Source organism: Paramormyrops kingsleyae, unplaced genomic scaffold (assembly GCF_048594095.1).
Source record: "Paramormyrops kingsleyae isolate MSU_618 unplaced genomic scaffold, PKINGS_0.4 ups245, whole genome shotgun sequence".
Classification (NCBI taxonomy): domain Eukaryota; kingdom Metazoa; phylum Chordata; class Actinopteri; order Osteoglossiformes; family Mormyridae; genus Paramormyrops; species Paramormyrops kingsleyae.
In genome coordinates, this window is record NW_027326183.1 from 1 (window position 1) to 20,492 (window position 20,492).

Here is a 20,492-nt window from a genome sequence, read left to right on the forward strand (position 1 = left end):
AAGGAAATAAACATATTTAGAGAGAATGCCTTGGACAATAATGGTTGGATGTTTTCAGGCCAGATGTACAAAGTCAGTCATTTGCCTTTGGCCTAGGGTTTTAATAAATTAACAAACTGCCAAGCTAAATGCAAATTCTTCATAATAATTAATCAAAATACTTTTTAAAAGACATTTTCAAACATATTTCATTGATGTGTACTTACTGCCGCAGTAAGGGTGAACTTGCAACTTATGGGGTTCCTTGAAACTGCATCATCTCGATTGCATCATCAGCCTAACAGCTGAGCAATACGTCACAGGCGAAAGAAATTTCGCATGAGACTACCTTGTATACATATGAACTTCCTTGCATTTGAGCATGGTTATTTATTTATTTGACAGTCCAGTGGCCTGTAATACTAAGAGAGGTTACTGGCTTATTGGGGTAACTTGTCGGATTTAATGTACCACAGTTTAAATGGACTTCATATTCATTCACTTACATTTTGCCCAGACTACCTTAAATCCCAAAAGTTACCCCGATAAGCAAGTAATCCTGCTTCGTAGTAAAGGCCACAGGAGGCTGCTATTTGCAGTCACACCCCTCTAGTTATCCTCGTCTTTCCCTTGAGATCTCACATTAGGATCACAGTGTCGACTGAGAGTACCCTGAGAGTGCCGATGTAGTATATTCTCTTTGAACATAAGGCAATCCTGCAATGCCCAGGAATCAAAGCAGCTGTTCAGGCCATATTGGACAGTTTGTATTCCTGCCTTTTACAGGTAAGTGAAGCAGAATGTGTAACATACATAAACAGTGAAAACTGACCTTGCATGCTGTGAGGGTACTTTGGAGCATTATTTGATGTTGTTTTTTTATTGGTGAGGTTCTGCCGTGTCACAAATGTTAGAAAAATGTGTTTGTCAGACAAGGTGGCATAAATAAAGCTTTTTATATGTGTTTATGTGTATATATAGTTATCCAAACATTATGTTTTTTGAAAATAAACCAAATGCTGACATCACTTTTTATAACTGAATAACTGAACCAAGATTCAAAGTCCAAACATGGCACAAAATTTGTTGCAGTCGGTGAGCTGGTCTGTGAACTATGTTTAAAGAAAAGGTCCTTAGCAGGCAGTTGATGGGGGTTGTGTGTAGTTTTTGCAGTAGAGTGTGATCCTGGCAGAACTCTGGGTGGGATATATGCTGGTAGTACAGCACAGCACTGAGTTGAGTGCGAAAATGAGAACTGGCCTGTAGCCAGTAGGTCCCTGCACCTCTTTTACCCATGTGAGCACTAGCTGCAGAACCTTTATAGTGCTCTAGAGTAATGTAGAGGAAAAACAAAGAAAACTAGGCATGATGGGAAGGCTGACTTCTCCAGTTTGTAGGTGTGTCCCTTTTAAGGTGGAACTACTGTTTTCTGTTTGTCTGTTTGCCTAATCTTGTTGTCTTAATTTGAAAAGTTGGCACTTCAAACATTAAAAACTAACTGTTCCTCAGTGTTTTTTATCATTCATACCATTTTATAACAATTTCCTCTTTACGGCCTTTCTGCTTGACCTTGATAAAGTGCTGAGTCATTAAATAAAGCATTCAGAAAACTTCTCTGTCATTAGTCTTATTTAGCATCATCAGACTTCAGAGGAGTAAGTTGTTCAGGTGGCCAGAGGATGCATGCAACTTCAGTTGTTTGTTCAGTGTATATGTGTAGACACCCTGGTTAGCAATAGTGAGAGAACGCATTGTAACATTGTAAAAATCAGTACTGCAAGTAGGATTGATGTACAGTAGTTTAGCATTATCCTTCTTGTGATGACCAAGCAAATGCTTCTTGGTATTTAGCCCAACCCACCCTGTGTAGAGGTGTGAAAAAGTTTAGTTTCCCCAGCCCCCCCACATACACCTACCTTCTTTCCTGAGCCGGTGACAGCTTTGCTCTCCCCTGCCATGAAGATCGGTTAGCAATCTCTGATATGTGTGGGTGGTCACTTGCTACCCTTTTCATAAGGCTCTGCGTCAGTCAGGCAGCTTGCAGTCCCACTCTCCAGCAGGTCCTGTAGTGAGCCAGGTGTGTAAGCCAAGGGTATAAACTGACAGAAAATGGGGTGGAAATGTCAATGACAAACAATGGCCTGACAACAGCTGTGGTCTGGATTATTTTGGACTAATAAAATGTAAAACACAAAAAACAGTAATGAAACTTGAGTAAACAGAGACCTTAGGGAAAATGTGTCATGAATAGACTGTTTGATTTTTATTTCTCTATTCAGCTGTGAGCCTTGGGAGAAGTCCCAATCTTGTAAAAGAGTCTGGACCATTCAAATCAGTCCAGGGCTGGAAGTGCCTCTGCAGACCATTAATGCCAAAGCAGAGAAGGAGTGAGGAGGCTTACTGAACCCCCAAATGGGTATTGACCAGTCTGAAATCACTTAAATAAGATGGACCGTAGATTGTGAGTATTTTGACTTCAATATTTAGGGTCAGATCGAAACATATTGGCATTAGGGCTGTGCGATATGATGATATATATCAGATGACAAAATAAAAACGTAACATTTCATGTTATGATCTATCGTTTATTTCCTGGTGTCGCAAAATACACTGTTTACGGCAACATTTTTTCATCATCATGCAAGGTTACACACCACAACATGGGATGTGGTACTTGCATGGAAGATATTATTGGACTTTATTATTTGCAACCCACAGAAGACAATCCACAAACATGTACCATGATCCACAAATATTTAACTGTCCACAAATGTATTTTTTTATTTGTATTGCGTAAAATCATATTCACAAACATAGAGAGCATTTTTTACACGTGAAACGTGTTTTGCTCATTTGTGGATCACGTCCTGTATATTTGAGGATTGTGTTACATTTGTGACTTCTCTCCTATTTATTTGTGGATTTTTTTCCAGTTCATACTGCTACAGTACCCCTAAGAGGTCTGGGTGAGAAAATATTTTTTGATATAGTTTTGCAATAGTTTTGCGATCCCACTACATTTGCCCACTTCATATTTGCTGAAGCTAAACCTTAACTATGACACCTGGATAAAGTTAGCTTTATATTCAGTATTCTGGCTGTAACATCTTTTAACAAAAGCAAGCAACATCCATTGGTTTTTCAGATTTCTTTATGGCCAAATTTTAATCAATATTTCAATGTTTCACTCTCTCTCACTTAAACTCAAAGCGACGGGTATTTTAGGAACTGTAGCGACCTGGATTGATAACTGGTTAACGGATAGGAAGCAGCGAGTAGTTATTAGAGGCTCAATGTCACAGTGGGCCTGCGTTCATAGTGGGGTACCGCAGGGTTCAATTTTAGGACCCCTTTTGTTCCTAATTTACATAAATGATATAGACACCAATATATACAGTAAACTGGTGAAATTTGCAGATGACACCAAGGTGGGTGGTGTAGCAGATACTGAACTAGCGGCTCAGCAGCTACAGCGGGATCTAAATTTAATTAGTGACTGGGCTGACACCTGGCAGATGAAATTTAACATAGACAAATGTAAGGTACTCCATGTAGGGAGCAGAAATATAAAGTACAGGTATTTTATGGGACCTACTGAAATAAAGGTAGCTGATTATGAGAAAGACCTTGGTGTGTATGTTGATGCTTCCATGTCTCATTCTCGCCAGTGCGGGGAAGCAATAAAAAAGGCCAATAGGATGTTGGGGTATATCTCCAGGTGTGTGGAGTTTAAGTCAAGGGAGGTAATGCTAAGATTATACAATTCCTTGGTGAGACCTCACCTAGAATATTGTGTACAGGTTTGGTCACCATATCTTAAAAAGGACATAGCGGCCTTAGAAAAGGTGCAGCGTAGGGCCACAAGAATGATTCCTGGTCTTAGAGGAATGTCATACGAGGAAAGGTTATTTGAGCTAAATCTGTTCAGCCTCAAGCAAAGGAGACTGAGGGGGGACATGATCCAGGTCTATAAGATTCTAACAGGTTTGGATGTTGTTCAACCGAATAGTTACTTCAGCATTAGTTCAAATACAAGAACTCGTGGCCATAGGTGGAAATTAGCGGGAGAACATTTCAAACTGGATTTAAGGAAGCACTTCTTTACACAGCGTGTAGTCAGAGTATGGAATAGTCTTCCTGATAACGTAGTGTAAGCTGAATCCTTGGGTTCCTTTAAATCAGAGCTAGATAAGATTTTAACAACTCTGAGCTATTAGTTAAGTTCTCCCCAAGCGAGCTCGATGGGCCGAATGGCTTCCTCTCGTTTGTATAGTTCTTATGTTCTTATGTTTGTGTACATGTGCACTTCATCTTCAATAGCAGCTGTCTTGTTTACAATCACTGACGGTGAATGGATGCAGTGGAATTATTAATATGTTTAAAACATGTACAGACGCTCTTCTTAAGAATGAGATACGTTCTGAACGGCCATTCGTAATTTGAATTGTTGATGAATGATGGTTCGGACAGGAAACAGGAGCCCAATGAACACAATTTGGACTTACAGTCCTCTTAGTTAGTATGTATGAAAGTTCGTAAGTTGAAAGTTCGTAAGTAGAGGAGCGTCTGTATATGAAAATTACACAGTGTGTATCGTCCCATATATTTTGATACTTAAAGCACCCTTAACTAGACATAACAGTATAATCTAGGTTTTTAGTTATTAGTCCATTAATTCTATGTTTTGTACTTTAAACAGATACATTTATTATTAGTAATGGAGAAGTATTGCAAAGGAATGCAAAACTATTGCAAAAATATTTTCCTACCCAAACCTCTTACTGCAGCTGTTCTGTAGAAAAAAAAAATCACTATCCACAAATATGCATTTTTATTTGTGTTGTATAAAATAATACCCTCAAATTTATGGACTGATCTGAACACGTGAAAAGGGTTTTGCAAATTTCCCATCTATTTTTGGATCACATTACAATTGTGACCTAGCTCCTTTTTATTTGGGGATTTTTGGCCAATTTCTACTGCAGCTGATCTATAGAAAAAATCCATAAATACAAGGTGCAACCATGATGTATATCGTTATCAAGATATGAGATGACTTGTATTGCGATATGAGGTTTTTGTCATATCACTCAGCCATAACTGGTATACAGATTTGCTTGTGCCCTTTACTAAGGACTTTACTAAGGTCCATCCAATGGTGATAAATGCAGCTTAAATTGGTGAGGAGAACTGTGCAGAGTTGCTTTTTACTATAGTACCCTTCTTTATCTACTGTAATAAGTCTGTTTTAATCAGTATAAACAAACAAGAAAAACAATGTGCTGTCAACCAGTTGTGTTGTTCGAAACAACCGAAAAAATGTGTTGATGTGTAAAAGAATTGTGCATCTTATGTCTTTCCCAGTTAATACTTCCAGACTGCTTTCCCTACGCACCCAGACAGGGCAATGTTTTCTGTGTCCATTTTGCTGCTATCAATTCTGGCTCATTACATTATCAATATGCAGACAGGCTTATCTGCACACAAAATTCCACCAGCGTGTGAAGAGGGTCATAGAATAAGAAATAAATGCAGGAAACAAGTAATTAAAATGTTTATAATTTTATCATAATTAGGGCTGCCACTAATGACTATTTTTCTATAGATTAATCTATTGACTATTTTATCGATTAATCTAAATGTTGTTCCAGAAAATCAACTTGACCGTTTAAGTAAATTTTGACAAAAACTCTTAAATAATGTATGTTGATTTTCGGCACTTTACGGGACTGTAGCGCCAGTGTGATTACTATATCCCAGCATGCTCGCTGGCAATTGTATCTCCTGTCTATCTACTGTAAATACATGTTTGTAGATGTAGTTCTGAAACCTGATATATGCATGTATTTGTATGTTTTAACAAATTGGGGAAAATATTTATTCTATCTCTATTCAGAAATCCATTTTTTTGCCTCTATAATCCATTGTTTGCCTCCATAATTTGCGTATCATGCCCCTAATTTGGCAACTCTGGACAGTTGTCCAGCTTTAGGTTTCAGGTCATTTTGCCAGTCAGTGTCACTTCAAGCCCCATCTTATCGTCCACTGGATTATTCATGGCTCTGTTGGCCGCAGCCACTCTTCCTTAAGTCCAGGGTGTGATTATGCATCATGTTGGTGTTGCATTAATTGAGAAGTATTCATCTGCAAACAATGGCTCCTCGCCCTTACCTGCCCTAGATTTAAAGTCTCTCCCTAAACTGCTTTGTGTCAGGGAGGCTTGGAAAACTGGGGGATGAAGTGTAGTGTTCAGAAAAGTACAGACAAAAGTCAGAATGTAGCATATTTTATTTACTTCATTTTTATGAAATGTACACTCACTGACCATTTTATTAGGTGCACCTCTTCAACTGCTTGTTGAAGAAAATATCTAGTCATCAAATCATATGTCGGCAGCACTGTCTGTAAATCATGCAGATACAGGTCAGGAGCTTCAGTTAATGTTCACATCAAACCCCAGAAGGGGGAGGAAAGGTGATTTAACTGACTTTGAATGTGGCATGTTTGGTGGTGCCCTGCTTATTTCAAGATTAACTCTGTACTTTCAGTATCCTACATAAGATAATATAAACTCTGGTTTGTAACTGAAATGTGTTTTCCGGTTTTGTTAAAATTTATATATTCAGTTTTTTTACATCCTTACAGTTATGAAGGGTATGGTGCATCAAGATAACAGCTAGTAAGGTAACCATTAATTCATCTAATAATATAGCTGTTTGGTTATAAAATGAAAAACACATGAGTTGGAGTTGCCAAATTGTAGGTGTGAATGTGAATGGTGTGTGCCTGCAATAGGTTGGCACCCCATCCTAGGTTATTCCCTGCCTTGCACCTGTTGCTTTCGGGATAGGCTCCAAACCCCCACAGTCCTGCATAGAACAAGTGGGTATATAAAATGGATTGATGGATGCTTCTAGTAGAATGTTCTATGCTACATATATTAAATACCCGTAGCTTTGTGCATTTTTGAGATGTTGTATCCAAATGTACATAATTTATTTACAAGCTTTTCATTATTAAATGACAGATTAAATTTCTCCTTATAGTTCTAAGTTAACAGTCTGTGTTAATAGCATTCTTTTCAAGAACCTGTTAATTGTTTTATATGCTCTAATTCATCAATACCTTTACCAAAGAAGACTCTGGGAAAGATATGTTAATATTGTTGGTAACACTTTCTATGAATGTCATGTCTATAAGAATCTATGAACACATTCATAATACGTTATAATTCATTCATAAAGCCTTATAAATAAGTATTTATAAAAATTAACACATTATAGCCATGTTTATTTTTCATTATGAAGCTCTTATTGTAACACTTTCTATGAATGTGATGTTTACAAGAATTTATGAGCACATTCATATTACATTATAATGCATTCATAAAGCATTATAAACACGTTTATAAATACATTGCTCAAAAAAAATGGAACACTTTTTAATCAGAGTATAACATCAAGTCAATTAAACTTCTGGGATATTGACGTGTTCAGTTAAGTAGCAGAGGGGGTTGTTAATCGGTTTCAGCTGCTTTGATGTTAATGAAATTAACAACAGGTGCACTAGAGGGGCAACAATGAGACGACCCCCAAAACAGGAATGGTTTAACAGGTGGAGGCCACTGACATTTTTCCCTCCTCATCTTTTCTGACTGTTTTTTCACTAGTTTTGCATTTGGCTACAGTCAGTGTCACTACTGGTAGCATGAGGTGATACCTGCACCCTACAGAGGTTGCACAGCACAGTCCAACTCCTCCAGGATGGCGCATCAATACATGCCAATTGCCAGAAGGTTTGCTGTGTCTCCCAGAACAGTCTCAAGGGCAAGGAGGTGATTCCAGGAGACAGGCAGTTACTCTAGGAGAGCTGGACAGGGCTATAGAAGGTCCTTAATCTATCAGCAGGACCAGTATCTGCTCCTTTGTGCAAGGAGGAACAGGATGAGTACTGCCAGAACCCTACAAAATGACCTCCAGCAGGCCACTGGTGCGAATGTCTCTGACCAAACAATCAGAAACAGACTTATTGTTATCCACAAAGGCCCAATGTGTATGTAGATTTTTGGGATAGCCTTTAGATCAGCTGTTGAAACCCAAGTGTGAAGACTCTTCAGTCAATCAGTCATCTAATTAGTAATCTAATTATGGAGTTGCAGCTAAAACCAGCATACACAGCAGCTCTTTCTGGGTAAGATTGGCCACCTTGCTGTAATGCTTTATTAATTCTTATACCAGCTATTATGATGGTATCTATAATGAATTGTAGATGACAGGTTTAAATAAAGCGTTACCACATTCTTTTATATGCATTCATAAAAACTGGAAAAGGTATTGCTTTTTTTTTTTTTTATTGTAAAACCGGTATTGTTTTTTCCCTAGGTCTTTCTGGCAACCCTACGGACCTGGAGAAGCGCCACAGCGCATTTGGGAAGAACTTCATTCCGCCCAAGAAACCTAAGACCTTCCTGCAACTTGTATGGGAGGCCCTACAGGATGTCACACTCATTATTCTGGAGATTGCAGCCATCATATCTTTGGGACTTTCCTTCTATCACCCACCAGGGGGCGACAGCGAATGTAAGTTGTTGGGTGGGTGGGGCTTTCCCTGGATGCATGAAAGAAGCCTTTCTTTATTGCTCTAATCTGTGTGTTTTTCTCTTTTTAAGGTAGAGCACAGTCCAAAATTATCTGAATAGCATTAACATTGTGTGATTTTTAATAAGTAGAATTTTGCAATTTCAGGCCGACTATGCTAAATGGTATTACATATATTATTGGTGGTGATAGTTGTGCCTTGTGGTGATATGTTACCTTTCTAGTGTGTGGCCAGGCAGCAGCTGGTGTGGAGGATGAAGGCGAGGCACAGGCTGGCTGGATTGAGGGAGCAGCTATCCTGTTTTCTGTCATTATTGTGGTGCTGGTGACGGCATTCAATGACTGGAGCAAGGAGAAGCAGTTCCGAGGGCTGCAGAGCCGCATTGAGCAGGAGCAGAAATTCACTGTTATCCGGAAGGGCCAGGTCATTCAGATCCCTGTTGCTGAAATAGTGGTGGGAGATATCGCCCAAATCAAATACGGTGAGAAAAGTCATTTGTATATATAACCAGATGGATTATTCTGGGAAGTACACACTTGTATTTTCTTTTATGGCTTCTTTTAACAGTTTTCTTTGCATTTTCGTATAGTTTGTATTTCTGAACCCTTTTCTGAACTATAGAAAACACAAAGTGGCTAGTTACATTACAGATAAGATAGATGTCTTCCACTTCATTAAGGAAAATATTGTATGCATTGCAATTTTGAGTAACAGTTTACTTAAAGCACCCATATATAATGCATTATAAATACCTATACAATGTATTATAAGGCTTTCATAAAGTATTATACACATGACTATATTTATTAAAAGGCATAACACATTATAGCTATGTTTGTTATGCATTATGAATGCTTTATGAAGCTCTCATGTGTAATGCACTATAAATACCTTCATAATGTGTTATAATTTCTTATACTGACCATTACAATGCATTATGAAGGATTTCTATAGTGCATTATAGATGAAGGGCATTCATGATGCACAACAAGCAAGTGTTATGCCTTTGTATAAATAGTTATGGATGTGTTTATAATACTTTATGAATGTGTTATTATGCATTATGAAGGTCTCTATAATGCATTATGATGATTGCTTTTAGTGTTACTGAATTTTACAGCATAAATTGCATCTTAGCATAAATTTTGTATATGCACTTGTGAAAATGTAGTAACAGTACAGTGTGTCTGATTTATAATGAACACTCTATCCAATGTAGTCACTACGACAAGAGTGGGTGAGAGGTGGGCTTGTTGGACTAAGCTAAGCTGACCTCATCTGTGTCATCTCAGGTGACCTGTTGCCAGCAGATGGAATCCTGATCCAGGGGAATGACCTTAAGATTGATGAGAGCTCACTAACCGGGGAGTCCGACCAGGTCAAGAAGTCCTTTGAGAAAGATCCCATGCTGCTTTCTGGTGAGAATTTCCCTTCATGCATTACTTGATGAATGATTTTATGTTTTCCAGTGGTCTCGACTTGACAGATATGGTATCTTGCTAATTATTTGTATTGCTTAGTGACTGATGGTCTGTTTCTCTTTCTCTAGGTACTCATGTAATGGAAGGATCTGGAAGGATGGTGGTCAGTGCGGTCGGCCTCAACTCCCAGACCGGAATCATCTTTACACTGTTAGGTGCAGGAGGTGAAGAGGAGGAGAAAAAAGTGAAGAAAGGTATGAAAATCTATCATGAGAAAAGTTCTTTCAGTCTAATCTTCCTGTTTTCAATATGTTCATTTTAACTCTGGGGTACTTTTAAATCAAATGTCATTCATAACCCCATCTACATTTCCCCACTACCACCTCTTCCTGACATTTAGATGCGTGTACTAATGTATAATTGTTATTTTATGTGAAACAATAGAACAAAAAAAAAAAAGTTGTGTGCAGTATTTTTATTATCAACCAACTTTAGTTTGGGCATTTGAGCTGGAATAAATTACAGACTATTGGGGTGCTTTCCTAAGTACATACCAGACATTTTCCAAATTTGTCTTTACCTTCACTTGTCAATGTTTTCTTTGTCGTCTTTTCAACAGTTAATTGCAGTAATTAAATATAAGGGTCCTGTAACTTGTAAGAAACGTTGGAACTGGTGTTAACCAAGCATGTAAATTGAAGCTTCACATTGTTATTAAACAGAGCATACATGTGGAAACTTTTTAAAATCTTTGTATGGGAAACATTTAGTGTACTAGAGCCAAACCAGTTTTGCAAGTTTGCCAGTTTAGCTAATTGGCATTCAGGTTCAGTCATGTGGTATTGATACTATTCTAAATGTATGTTTCAGCAGGGTGGTTTCAGTGTGTTTGACTATATTGGCCAGATCCAGGTGTTTGACAAAGTTAAATCGTTCAGAGATTTTTCCCCCTCAAATTATCTGTTGTATATTTCATTTGTAAATAACTTTTGATTTATTCCTTCTTTTCAGTTTGAATAAGTTGAAGTCCTTAACTCATATTGAGACAGTTTTTATTTGAACTCTTAATGCTATTTACCTTTTCAGCAGTTAATCATGGTGTTCATCAGTTACATTAGCAAAATGGTATTTAACAAATGCATAACAAGCACATTGTTAGTTGCATATCGATCACCTTATGATACAGGTGTATTGGATAATTGCATCTGTTCAAATTATTCCCACATCAGCAAATCATTATTTTTTTAGGAAATTACTATTTAGTTGACCCAAAGTTGTTTTAATAAAGATAAGCATGCATACCAAGGCTAAAGAAACCCAATCATAAATGCAATCCTACTTTCACTGCAGCAGTAAGCCATCAGTACTTGAATGATTTTATTGACACATCCGCTTGTCTGAAGTGATAGCCTTGCAGTCTTTTTCTGTCACATCATGGTTGTGTATGTTCACAAAGAATCTTAACCCAGCTCACTGCCTGGATAGAGCTTACAATCAAGCAGTTCAAAACCTTTTCAATGTAGCCTTCATGTTTTATGTTTTCATCAGAAATGGCATGGTAAAAAATGTATAAAATCAGATTGAATCATGGGGAATTGGTAATACAGAGCGCTTTTAAATGACCTTTAAATCTGTGACTTGGGAATCCTGATAAATGTGGCCTCTGAAACAAATGTGTAAATGTATCAAATATTATATACACACAGTGGGAATGTGTATTTACCTCAAGTAAACCTATTTTGGCACATTACAAAACCTTTGTTGTTTCCATGAAGTTCATTTATGCAGCTAATATTTAGATAAATTTCAGTTTATACCAACCAACTTTAGTTTGGGCATTTGAGCTGGAATAAAATACAGACTATCGGGGTGTGCATGCAACATAGTTCAAGGTAATCTCCCCCAAAAAAGAAAAGCAGGTTACTTCAGTTTCATTGAAGCTTTTCATATTTTTAAATTGTGAAAGTAGAATAGAAGGTAGGAAGCTGCTTTTCAGTAATAAGTGTGCTGCATCTTCGACTATTTCCATTTTACAGGTTTTCAGAAATCTTAATTTCTCTCTGATAGGACAGCTCCTATCAGTTTTATTTGTGACTTTTATCGGTTCATTATATTGGTTCAGTATTATTTTCAGTTTTTTTTTTCTTTCAACCCATGTGATCAGCAGTCCACCCTCTTTCTGTGTTTAAACAGGTAAAAAACAAGCGGCTCCAGAAAATCGCAACAAAGGTAACCCGCCCTCAGACCCTCCCCTGCACATCCAGCAGCAGTCTCGGAGTCCCATCTCAGTATTTCAGTCTTGTTATGGCTCTTTCTCTCACACTCTTACGCTGTCGCTTTTCTCTCCCACCAAGCCTGGAGGAGGTTCTCACCTAGCTTTATATGTAAAAGGGTGCAATTCTCACCTGCAGAAAAACATTGCTGTACTTCATGAAGGCTCATGAGTTCAGTTCATCCAGTAATGTTCTGATGTTGCTATGACATGATTATTTTTCTTTTGAGGAAAAAGACAAATTGTTACCATGGAAGCAGTAAAGTTTTAGGGCTCATGGTTTGTTTATTACAAAATTATTGATATTTTTTCAATGGATTTTAATGTTTAACATTTAGCAGGTTCTCAAAAGGAATTGTCATACTGTGGGACATGAGCTATGAAACCATCTACTTTGCAAGGGTTTTTTTTTATCATACTGATGTTCTAATCCTGTTTTTGTAATACTATAAATGCTTTATCAAATCTATGTAAAATGGAAAAAGCCATTGTTGACAATTTGCATCTGATAAATGCTATATAATAAAATTTCCAGTAAGGGCCAGGCAGATACGGATGGATTGAGAGTTGCACCCTTGCTTACTGATTGGCTGTGGATCGGTTTGCTCTTCTCACTGTTCTCGCCTCCTTCCAGGATATGCTCAGGACCTCATGCTGTCTTGTAACTTTATCTCACGTCACTGTTTAACTCTCTGCATTGCTCTCAATCGTCTAGAGAGCTTTCAGCTTCTTGTTGTTTTATAATTGATTTTTTTTTCCCCCTTGCTTTTTTTTGTGACACATTCGCCCCCTGTGCGTCTGTCGTGGCATCAGCCAGTCAGTTCGTTAGTCCCGTGTGTGGTTGTTTGGTCAGTCTAGTCGGTTTTGTGTTGTGCCAAGTCAGCTCAGATGCGATGACTCTTGCCCTTCAATTTGTGCTTTAGAGGCTTCATTTAGGAAACCAAATATTCCAGTTCCATGGTCAAGTTCATAGGGCAGGAGCAGCAGAAAAGCAGTAAAATGCTTTATAGGATTTTATTCTGTACCAGGGTTTTTTTTTCATTGAAGTTGCACAGCTGCACTTTAAATATGAAATATTGTATCTTGTTAGGATGCCATATCTGAATTTTCAACTTTCTATTTAGAATCAGGGCTCAGTACCTTTGGCTTTGTTTATTCCTTAAATGAGATTAATAAAGATGAAAAATATTCAGATATGATTGAATTATATGATTTTAAACACAACAGTTTTGACAGAGTTAAAGCTAACTGTATATTTGCAAATGAACCAGCGAAGAACCTACATTCTGCTCTTCAGTGAGACAAAAGGTGTTCTTTCTGCTTATCCCGGGGTACGCTATGGCAACCCACTCTTGTTATTGTCAAGATGTTTCTTTCCAGGACTAAAGTCTTGAAAGGGTGACATTTCTATTCTCTGATGCTTGTACAAAACATTGATGGGCTTTATTAAAGTGCTGTCTGTAATTTGAAAGTAAAAATGTAATTTCTGCATTAAATCTACTGCTTTTTCTCTTTAGGCTATTCTAGAGCTTCAGCGCTCCTGCAGATTCAACTAAACGTGTATTTTATTTGTACCTATAAATCATTTAAACCAAAATAAAGAACATTTTTATTTGTGCTTCTTTTTAGATTAAATAGAACTTAAATAACCAAATGTTTTATGATTTGTAAGAAAGTAATGGTGCATTTAAATTGCTTAAGTGAGACTGGGGACAAATTAATATTTTGGACACTAGTTTTTATACTGGGTTGCTGAAAGTGGTGGTATTTGGATTTGGTAAATTAGAGAAAGTGCTTTCTCATGCTGCTTCGGCCTAACAGTGTTATGCGGTGGCATAGTGAATGGGGAATTGCAGTTCGAGGGGCCTGTTCATACCTCCCGACTGTAGTCAGTATGTCTGGTCCTTGCTCACTTTAACACAGAATTTTGCCCCTCAAATCCCTTTGTTCCCCACATCCCTTTGCCTGTTTCTCTATCCCTGTTTTGATATGCCGCCTCCTTTCCTGCTTCCCCCTAAAAACACCTTACTGACAGCTAAGACCCAAGATGGGATTGCCCTTGAAATCCAGCCACTGAAGAGTGAGGAGGGAGCTGAGTCTGAGGACAAGGAGGAGAAAGAAGAGAAGGAGACCCGGAAAGTCAATGTGACCAAGAAAGAGAAGTCGGTGCTGCAGGGCAAGCTCACCAGGCTGGCTGTGCAGATTGGCAAGGCTGGTGGGTGAATCTGACCTGGGTTTTGAAATGCACTTCAATTTTAGCAATGGCACTGGTTTAATTACAAATTTAATTTCATTTAATTTAAATTTAATTACATTGTTAAAAATAATTGTACAAAAATAAAGCAATGTATAGAGCTGAGTCCAATATGATGAATTTGAAGCAGACAGGCATATAGTTGGAATGAAAGTTATATAGTGACAAATTTAGTTCATGAACATCTCAATGAGACATTTGCAAAGCAATACGTTCTTCCGTGCTCATTTTTTCAGGTCTGATCATGTCTGCTGTAACAGTGATCATCCTCATCCTGTACTTTGTTATCGACACTTTCGGCGTCCAGGGACGCCCCTGGTTGAAGGAATGTACACCCATTTACATTCAGTACTTTGTGAAGTTCTTCATCATTGGCGTGACAGTGTTGGTTGTGGCTGTTCCTGAGGGATTGCCTCTTGCGGTCACCATCTCCCTGGCGTACTCTGTAAAGGTGAGGACCAGGATATCTACTAGTGGTATAGCTGTGCATGATCCATTTCTTGAGTGTAGGGTAACGTCTATTCCACCATGTCCTTGAGTTGGAAACTTCTCTAGGGTGGTTCACCCCCTGCCTGTGATTTTAGAAAATGATGAAGGACAACAACCTTGTCCGGCATCTGGATGCCTGTGAGACCATGGGAAATGCGACAGCCATCTGCTCTGACAAGACGGGTACTCTGACCATGAACCGCATGACGGTGGTGCAGGCTTATATCGGTGACACACACTACCGCACTGTGCCCGAGCCAGAAGTACTGCGACCAGAGACACTGGAGCTGATGGTTAACAGCATTTCCATCAACTCTGCATACACAACCAAGATTCTGGTAAGCAACATCCTGGTGGTCATTCTCAGAATATAAAACTGCCTTGCAGTCAGTGTGCAAGACGTTTGCAGGATGCTGTTGCATAAAAAATATATAAATAAACAAGCGCCCACATATTGTGAGCTAACACAAACTAATCCGTGGTGGAATGGAGTGGTGAGTCATCTGTGTGGGATAGAGGTGAGCTGCTGTGCGACTCAGGAGTGCTAACCAGAAGGTGCTGGGGTAAAAATCCCTGGAAACCATTCGTTTTAAGCAAGGTCACATATTGATCTTTCGTGTTGCATCCCACGCACCTCCTACGCTACAGAAAGTACTTGTAGAATTCGTCTTTGTATGAATATAAATCAGTTGATGGAGTTAAAGAATTTGGGCACTCGTCAGCACTGAATGTATGGACATTGAAATAAACATGTACAAGCTCTGGTTAGTAACACAAATTTGCAATTTGGAATTTCAGTACATGTTTTAGTCCCATTTAGCAGAGATTTATACCACACAACAGTGTCAAACAATTGATTTACTTCCTTAATTTTAGCAGCTATTAATGCTTATCCCTTTTCGGTATAATGTAGTATAACTTTTTCTGGCATTTACTGTAACCATGTTTTTCTACATTATGTGAAAAATATTATCTAAGAAAAAAGTGAAAAAAACTTCTTAAAGCTTTTTATAACCACAGATCAGTTGAAATATATTACCTTTCAGTCATTTATCCATTGTAGGCTTGTGGGAGAAACACAAGGCACCTTGTACAGGATGCCAGTGTATTGCAAGGTTGCAGGGCATCCATACATTCACACACACGCACACATACCCACTCGCACTCATAATCTCATTATGGGCAATTTAAAGATGCCTACACACAATGTCACCTGTTTATGTAAACATACAAATTTTAAGATTTATCAAATACATCAAAACACTCCTATCATCTTCATCTGAAATTTTGATCTAGCCCCCAGAAAGGGAAGGGGGACTGCCTCGCCATGTGGGAAACAAGACTGAATGCTCACTGCTTGGTCTAGTGCTTGATCTGAAGCGAGATTATCAGCCGATCCGCGATGAGGTGCCAGAAGAGAAACTCTACAAGGTTTACACCTTTAACTCTTCACGGAAGAGCATGAGCACAGTGCTGAAAAACCCAGATGGTACAGGCTACCGCATGTATAGCAAGGGTGCCTCCGAGATAATCCTTCGCAAGTACGCATTTTTTCCTTCTATCATGTCATCATGTTTTGTTTTATTTCTTCTTATTGTTATTCTTATTTGCATGTTCTTGGTTTTTGTCCAAAATGACATAACTGAGAAGATCAGGGTCAGCCAGTCCATGGAACAATAGGGGTTAAGGGCCTTGTTCAAGTACCCAACAATAAAATCATGCTGCCAGCTATGGGATTATCACATTATCACACTAGAGGCAAAGCTGATTTGTATTTATGTATTTTTACTCAGCAACAGTCTGAAATACTTGGTGATTTGACTTTTAGAGAAACCATGAGGAGAGTGGCTGAGGACTGATTTAAGAGAAAAGTATGTCTCTGTCCATGAGAACAGTGGCCAGAGATTTCCAACTCTGTGTAAAACTCCATGAGTTCTTCCCTACCCCCACAGAAATAAATATGTTTTCATGTCAGCATTGTGACAATACTCTTGTTTGTGTTCTTCCTTCACTCTCCCTGGATCCACTTTCCAGGTGTTCCCGCATCTTGGATGCCTCTGGCCAGCCTAGGGTGTTTAAGCCAAAGGACCGTGATGAGATGGTGCGAAAAGTGATAGAGCCCATGGCTTGTGATGGCCTGCGAACTATCTGCTTGGCCATGCGGGACTTTCCCGGCGATACTGAACCCAATTGGGACAATGAGAATGAGATTCTGTCTGACCTGACCTGTATTGCAGTGGTGGGCATTGAGGACCCTGTACGGCCAGAGGTAAGATACAAAACCTTGTGTAAATGAGAATAACCAAACTGGTCTAGACAGTGACATAGGTTTCCAAACACAATGACAAATTGTTCATATAATTATGTAGTTTCCTTTTATTTACTTCTGAATGTGAAAGAACGCATGTACGTGAGGACAGGTTTATATAGATGGTATTTCTGAACCGCTTCTTTGTTGTGAATAGGACAGTTAAAGTTGTGTGTTTTGCTATTTTTATACTGTACCCCTTAGCATGAATCTGGCCGTGTTAGGTCTGAGCAATATAACAATATTATCCATAATCGGTAATATCAAACAAGTTACCCAGCATCAATATCTAACTAACCAGCAATTATCACCTTTGTTGGTAAATTTGGCTTAGGCTATACCTAGCAAGGTAGAGATTTTTTGCCTAGGTTTCCAATGAGGTTTTTTTAAATGCCGATTTGACAAGTCTTGCCTATTGCGGTAATATTTTGTTCACCATTCTTGTAAGTTGGGAAGTTCGACATTGTCACATCATCAACTTCTGTCTTCCAGTCAGCAGCCAGAATGTTAGCAGTTCCAGTGGAAATTCCTGGTGGTAATTTTGAACTTACCAACTTATGTGGATGATCTACCAAGACACGACCTTACCACTGTTAGTTCTCTTTCATGATAAGAAAATTATCAGGATAGCATTGATAGCCCAACTACAAATTCCTTCTTCCCGGCTACTTTCATTTATGGGAGGGAGTGATCTTCACAGACTATAGCTAAAAGTTGAGCTAAAAAAATAACCATTAACAATTTTAGATGAACTAGGGTAAGCTATTAATTAGTTTTAAAAGCATGTCTGTTGCAGTGTGCAGACCATCCTATATGGAAAAATAAAATGCATTGTCCTGTGCTTATCCATGAAAATGTGCAATTTGTCTTAGACATTTCTATGGAGCCCCTAAGAGGGAGGAGGAGAAAAAAAATTAATGGGAAGAGAAAAAAAAAAATACAATAAAAAAACAATGAGTTCTTTTGCCAGATTATTTGTGATTTGTGCCACAGTAGCCCTTCTGTTGATATGTACCAGAAGGGATAGCCTTTGTTCATACCTCATATCTTGTCTTACATCTCATGTCTTGGCTGCCTAAAACCCTGTTGGCAGTTTGTAGTTTTTCTTCCTCTTTGGACCACTCTTAGAGGGTGCAAGCCTTGGCATTTGGGAGATGCTCTGACCCGGTCATCTGGCCATAATGATGTGACCCTTATCGAAGTCACTCAGGTCTTTACCCCTGCCTATTTCTTTTGCATTAAGCACATTGCCTTTTAATTCTGGGTGTTAGGTGTCCATTTAATATATTGCACAATTGGACACCTGCTGTTTTAACAAGATAGCCTGCATTATTTGTTTCACATGGGAGGTGGTCATTATGTTTTGGCTCATCGAAGGTATAATTCAGTGCTGGTGTTTACAACAAAAAATGATGAAAAGGTATTGTTCGCCATGCTTATTATGAACAGCACTTCCACTTTGACTATGTTAAGATACCATTTAAAGAAGATATGTACCCAGCACAGTTGATGAGGATTGCCCAGAGCCGAGCTTTTTGGAAATATTTAATATTCATATGGTTACAAGTGGGGAAAAAAATTAGCCATAAAATCTCTACATTGTGTAATATTCTGTGGACCTTCTCAATATTATTGTGATTGGAGGAGGTGTCCACCCTGTCCTGTCTGTAGTGTGTTGGGAGATTTTTAATTGTGTATAAATAAATTAGTTGATTGGGTTTGAAGAGGGATGGGGAGTAATTCATCATCAAGCCAAATGTGGGTAAATACTGCAGTCAAGCCCCCCCCCCCCTCTTTACCTAACCTCCTCTGCATTAAGACCCCCTGACTAGACTGAAAAGTCACTTTGGGCTACAGCTTACTGAGCAAAGAGGAAGGCATAGTATCATGCTGAGGAAGACTAAAATAACCTAAGCAGACTGAGATTTAATGTCACTTTTCATCTCAGCAGTCTCTAGTCAGGATTACAAGGAAGTGCTGAAGGGATGTGTTATTTTTTGGAGGATTTTCAGATTATCATAATTTATTGATCATGAAGAAAAAAATCCCCCAACACACTTAAATTTTATGAATGAAGGTCACTTGTTTAAAGCTCGTTTCATTGATTTTTCTCACTGCAAATATGCATTGTAACAGTGGAAATAGAATAATGTCATTTTAATACTGCAGTATTTATCTAACTGAATCTCTTGGTACCACGATTTGGTAAGCATGGATTTGTTTAGAGGTTTTCAATCCATGTTCAACTATCTTCCAACTGCTTATACAGCATCATGTTGTCAGTCTGCGGCCAATCCAGTACAATCATTGCTCCTTTAAATGAGTTTGCCTTGGTGTTTATATGATAGAGCATATAATTTTATTTTTAATATTTTAATTCATTAATTTTCCAGCATGTGGGTTATCAGACTCATATGTGTCATTCTAGGTCCCTGAAGCTATTTCTAAGTGCCAGAGGGCTGGGATCACTGTGCGCATGGTAACTGGGGACAACATCAACACGGCCCGTGCCATTGCCACCAAGTGTGGCATTCTGCAACCTGGAGAGGATTTCCTGTGCCTGGAAGGCAAAGAGTTCAACCAACAAATTCGCAATGATAAAGGAGAGGTAAGAAAGAGGGAAACTAGAATTTTACATTATTTTATACATTAATATTTTTGCATTTACTCAGTCTGTTTTCAAATTCATTGTCTTAAGTGTATTTAACAAATAAAATCATTATTATCAATTGGTTGGTACAGAGTTGCTTCCAAGAGGCATATGTAATGTTTATTTTATTAGAATTAGGTGATCAGTGATCATACACCAACGAAATGTGTCCTCTGCATAACCCATATGTGACATAGCAGGGGGCAGCTAATTCAGCATCTGGAGAGCAGTGCTTGGGGGCGGTATCTTGCTCAGGGTACCTCAGTGGTGCCTTGCTGGTCAGGGATCTAAACCAGCAATCTTTCAATTACAAGTGTGCTTACCTGACCATTAGCCCACCACTGGCCACATTTTTTCTTTCTTTCTTATAAAGAATACAGTGGTACCTCAGTTCTCGAACTCACTAGAACTAGAATTTCTTGAGTCGAACAAACCAGTTTGACCTAGAACTCGATCTGAATATCAGAAGTCGAACCATGAACGATGACCTAATATAAATTGTACGCGCCAGGAAATGAGTC

At 38.5% G+C, this 20,492-nt stretch overlaps 1 protein-coding gene across 2 annotated transcripts in view; it reads left to right on the top strand.

Moving 5' to 3' along the window:
* Positions 1-623: 623 nt before the first annotated feature.
* The window catches only part of LOC140587452 (plasma membrane calcium-transporting ATPase 3-like), a 41,603-nt gene continuing 21,734 nt past the window's right edge, over positions 624-20,492 (top strand). The window contains exons 1-12 of one of the 2 annotated variants that reach the window (XM_072708717.1): positions 626-765; positions 8,361-8,558; positions 8,801-9,058; positions 9,870-9,995; positions 10,127-10,252; positions 12,192-12,227; positions 14,306-14,485; positions 14,761-14,975; positions 15,109-15,351; positions 16,310-16,554; positions 17,048-17,282; positions 19,750-19,929. In XM_072708717.1, the coding sequence (XP_072564818.1) occupies positions 702-765; positions 8,361-8,558; positions 8,801-9,058; positions 9,870-9,995; positions 10,127-10,252; positions 12,192-12,227; positions 14,306-14,485; positions 14,761-14,975; positions 15,109-15,351; positions 16,310-16,554; positions 17,048-17,282; positions 19,750-19,929 (2,106 nt within the window). In that variant the 5' untranslated portion in view covers positions 626-701. Of the gene's footprint in view, positions 766-8,360; positions 8,559-8,800; positions 9,059-9,869; positions 9,996-10,126; positions 10,253-12,191; positions 12,228-14,305; positions 14,486-14,760; positions 14,976-15,108; positions 15,352-16,309; positions 16,555-17,047; positions 17,283-19,749; positions 19,930-20,492 lie in introns of both variants that reach the window. The other variant, XM_072708718.1, reaches the window with a different exon arrangement.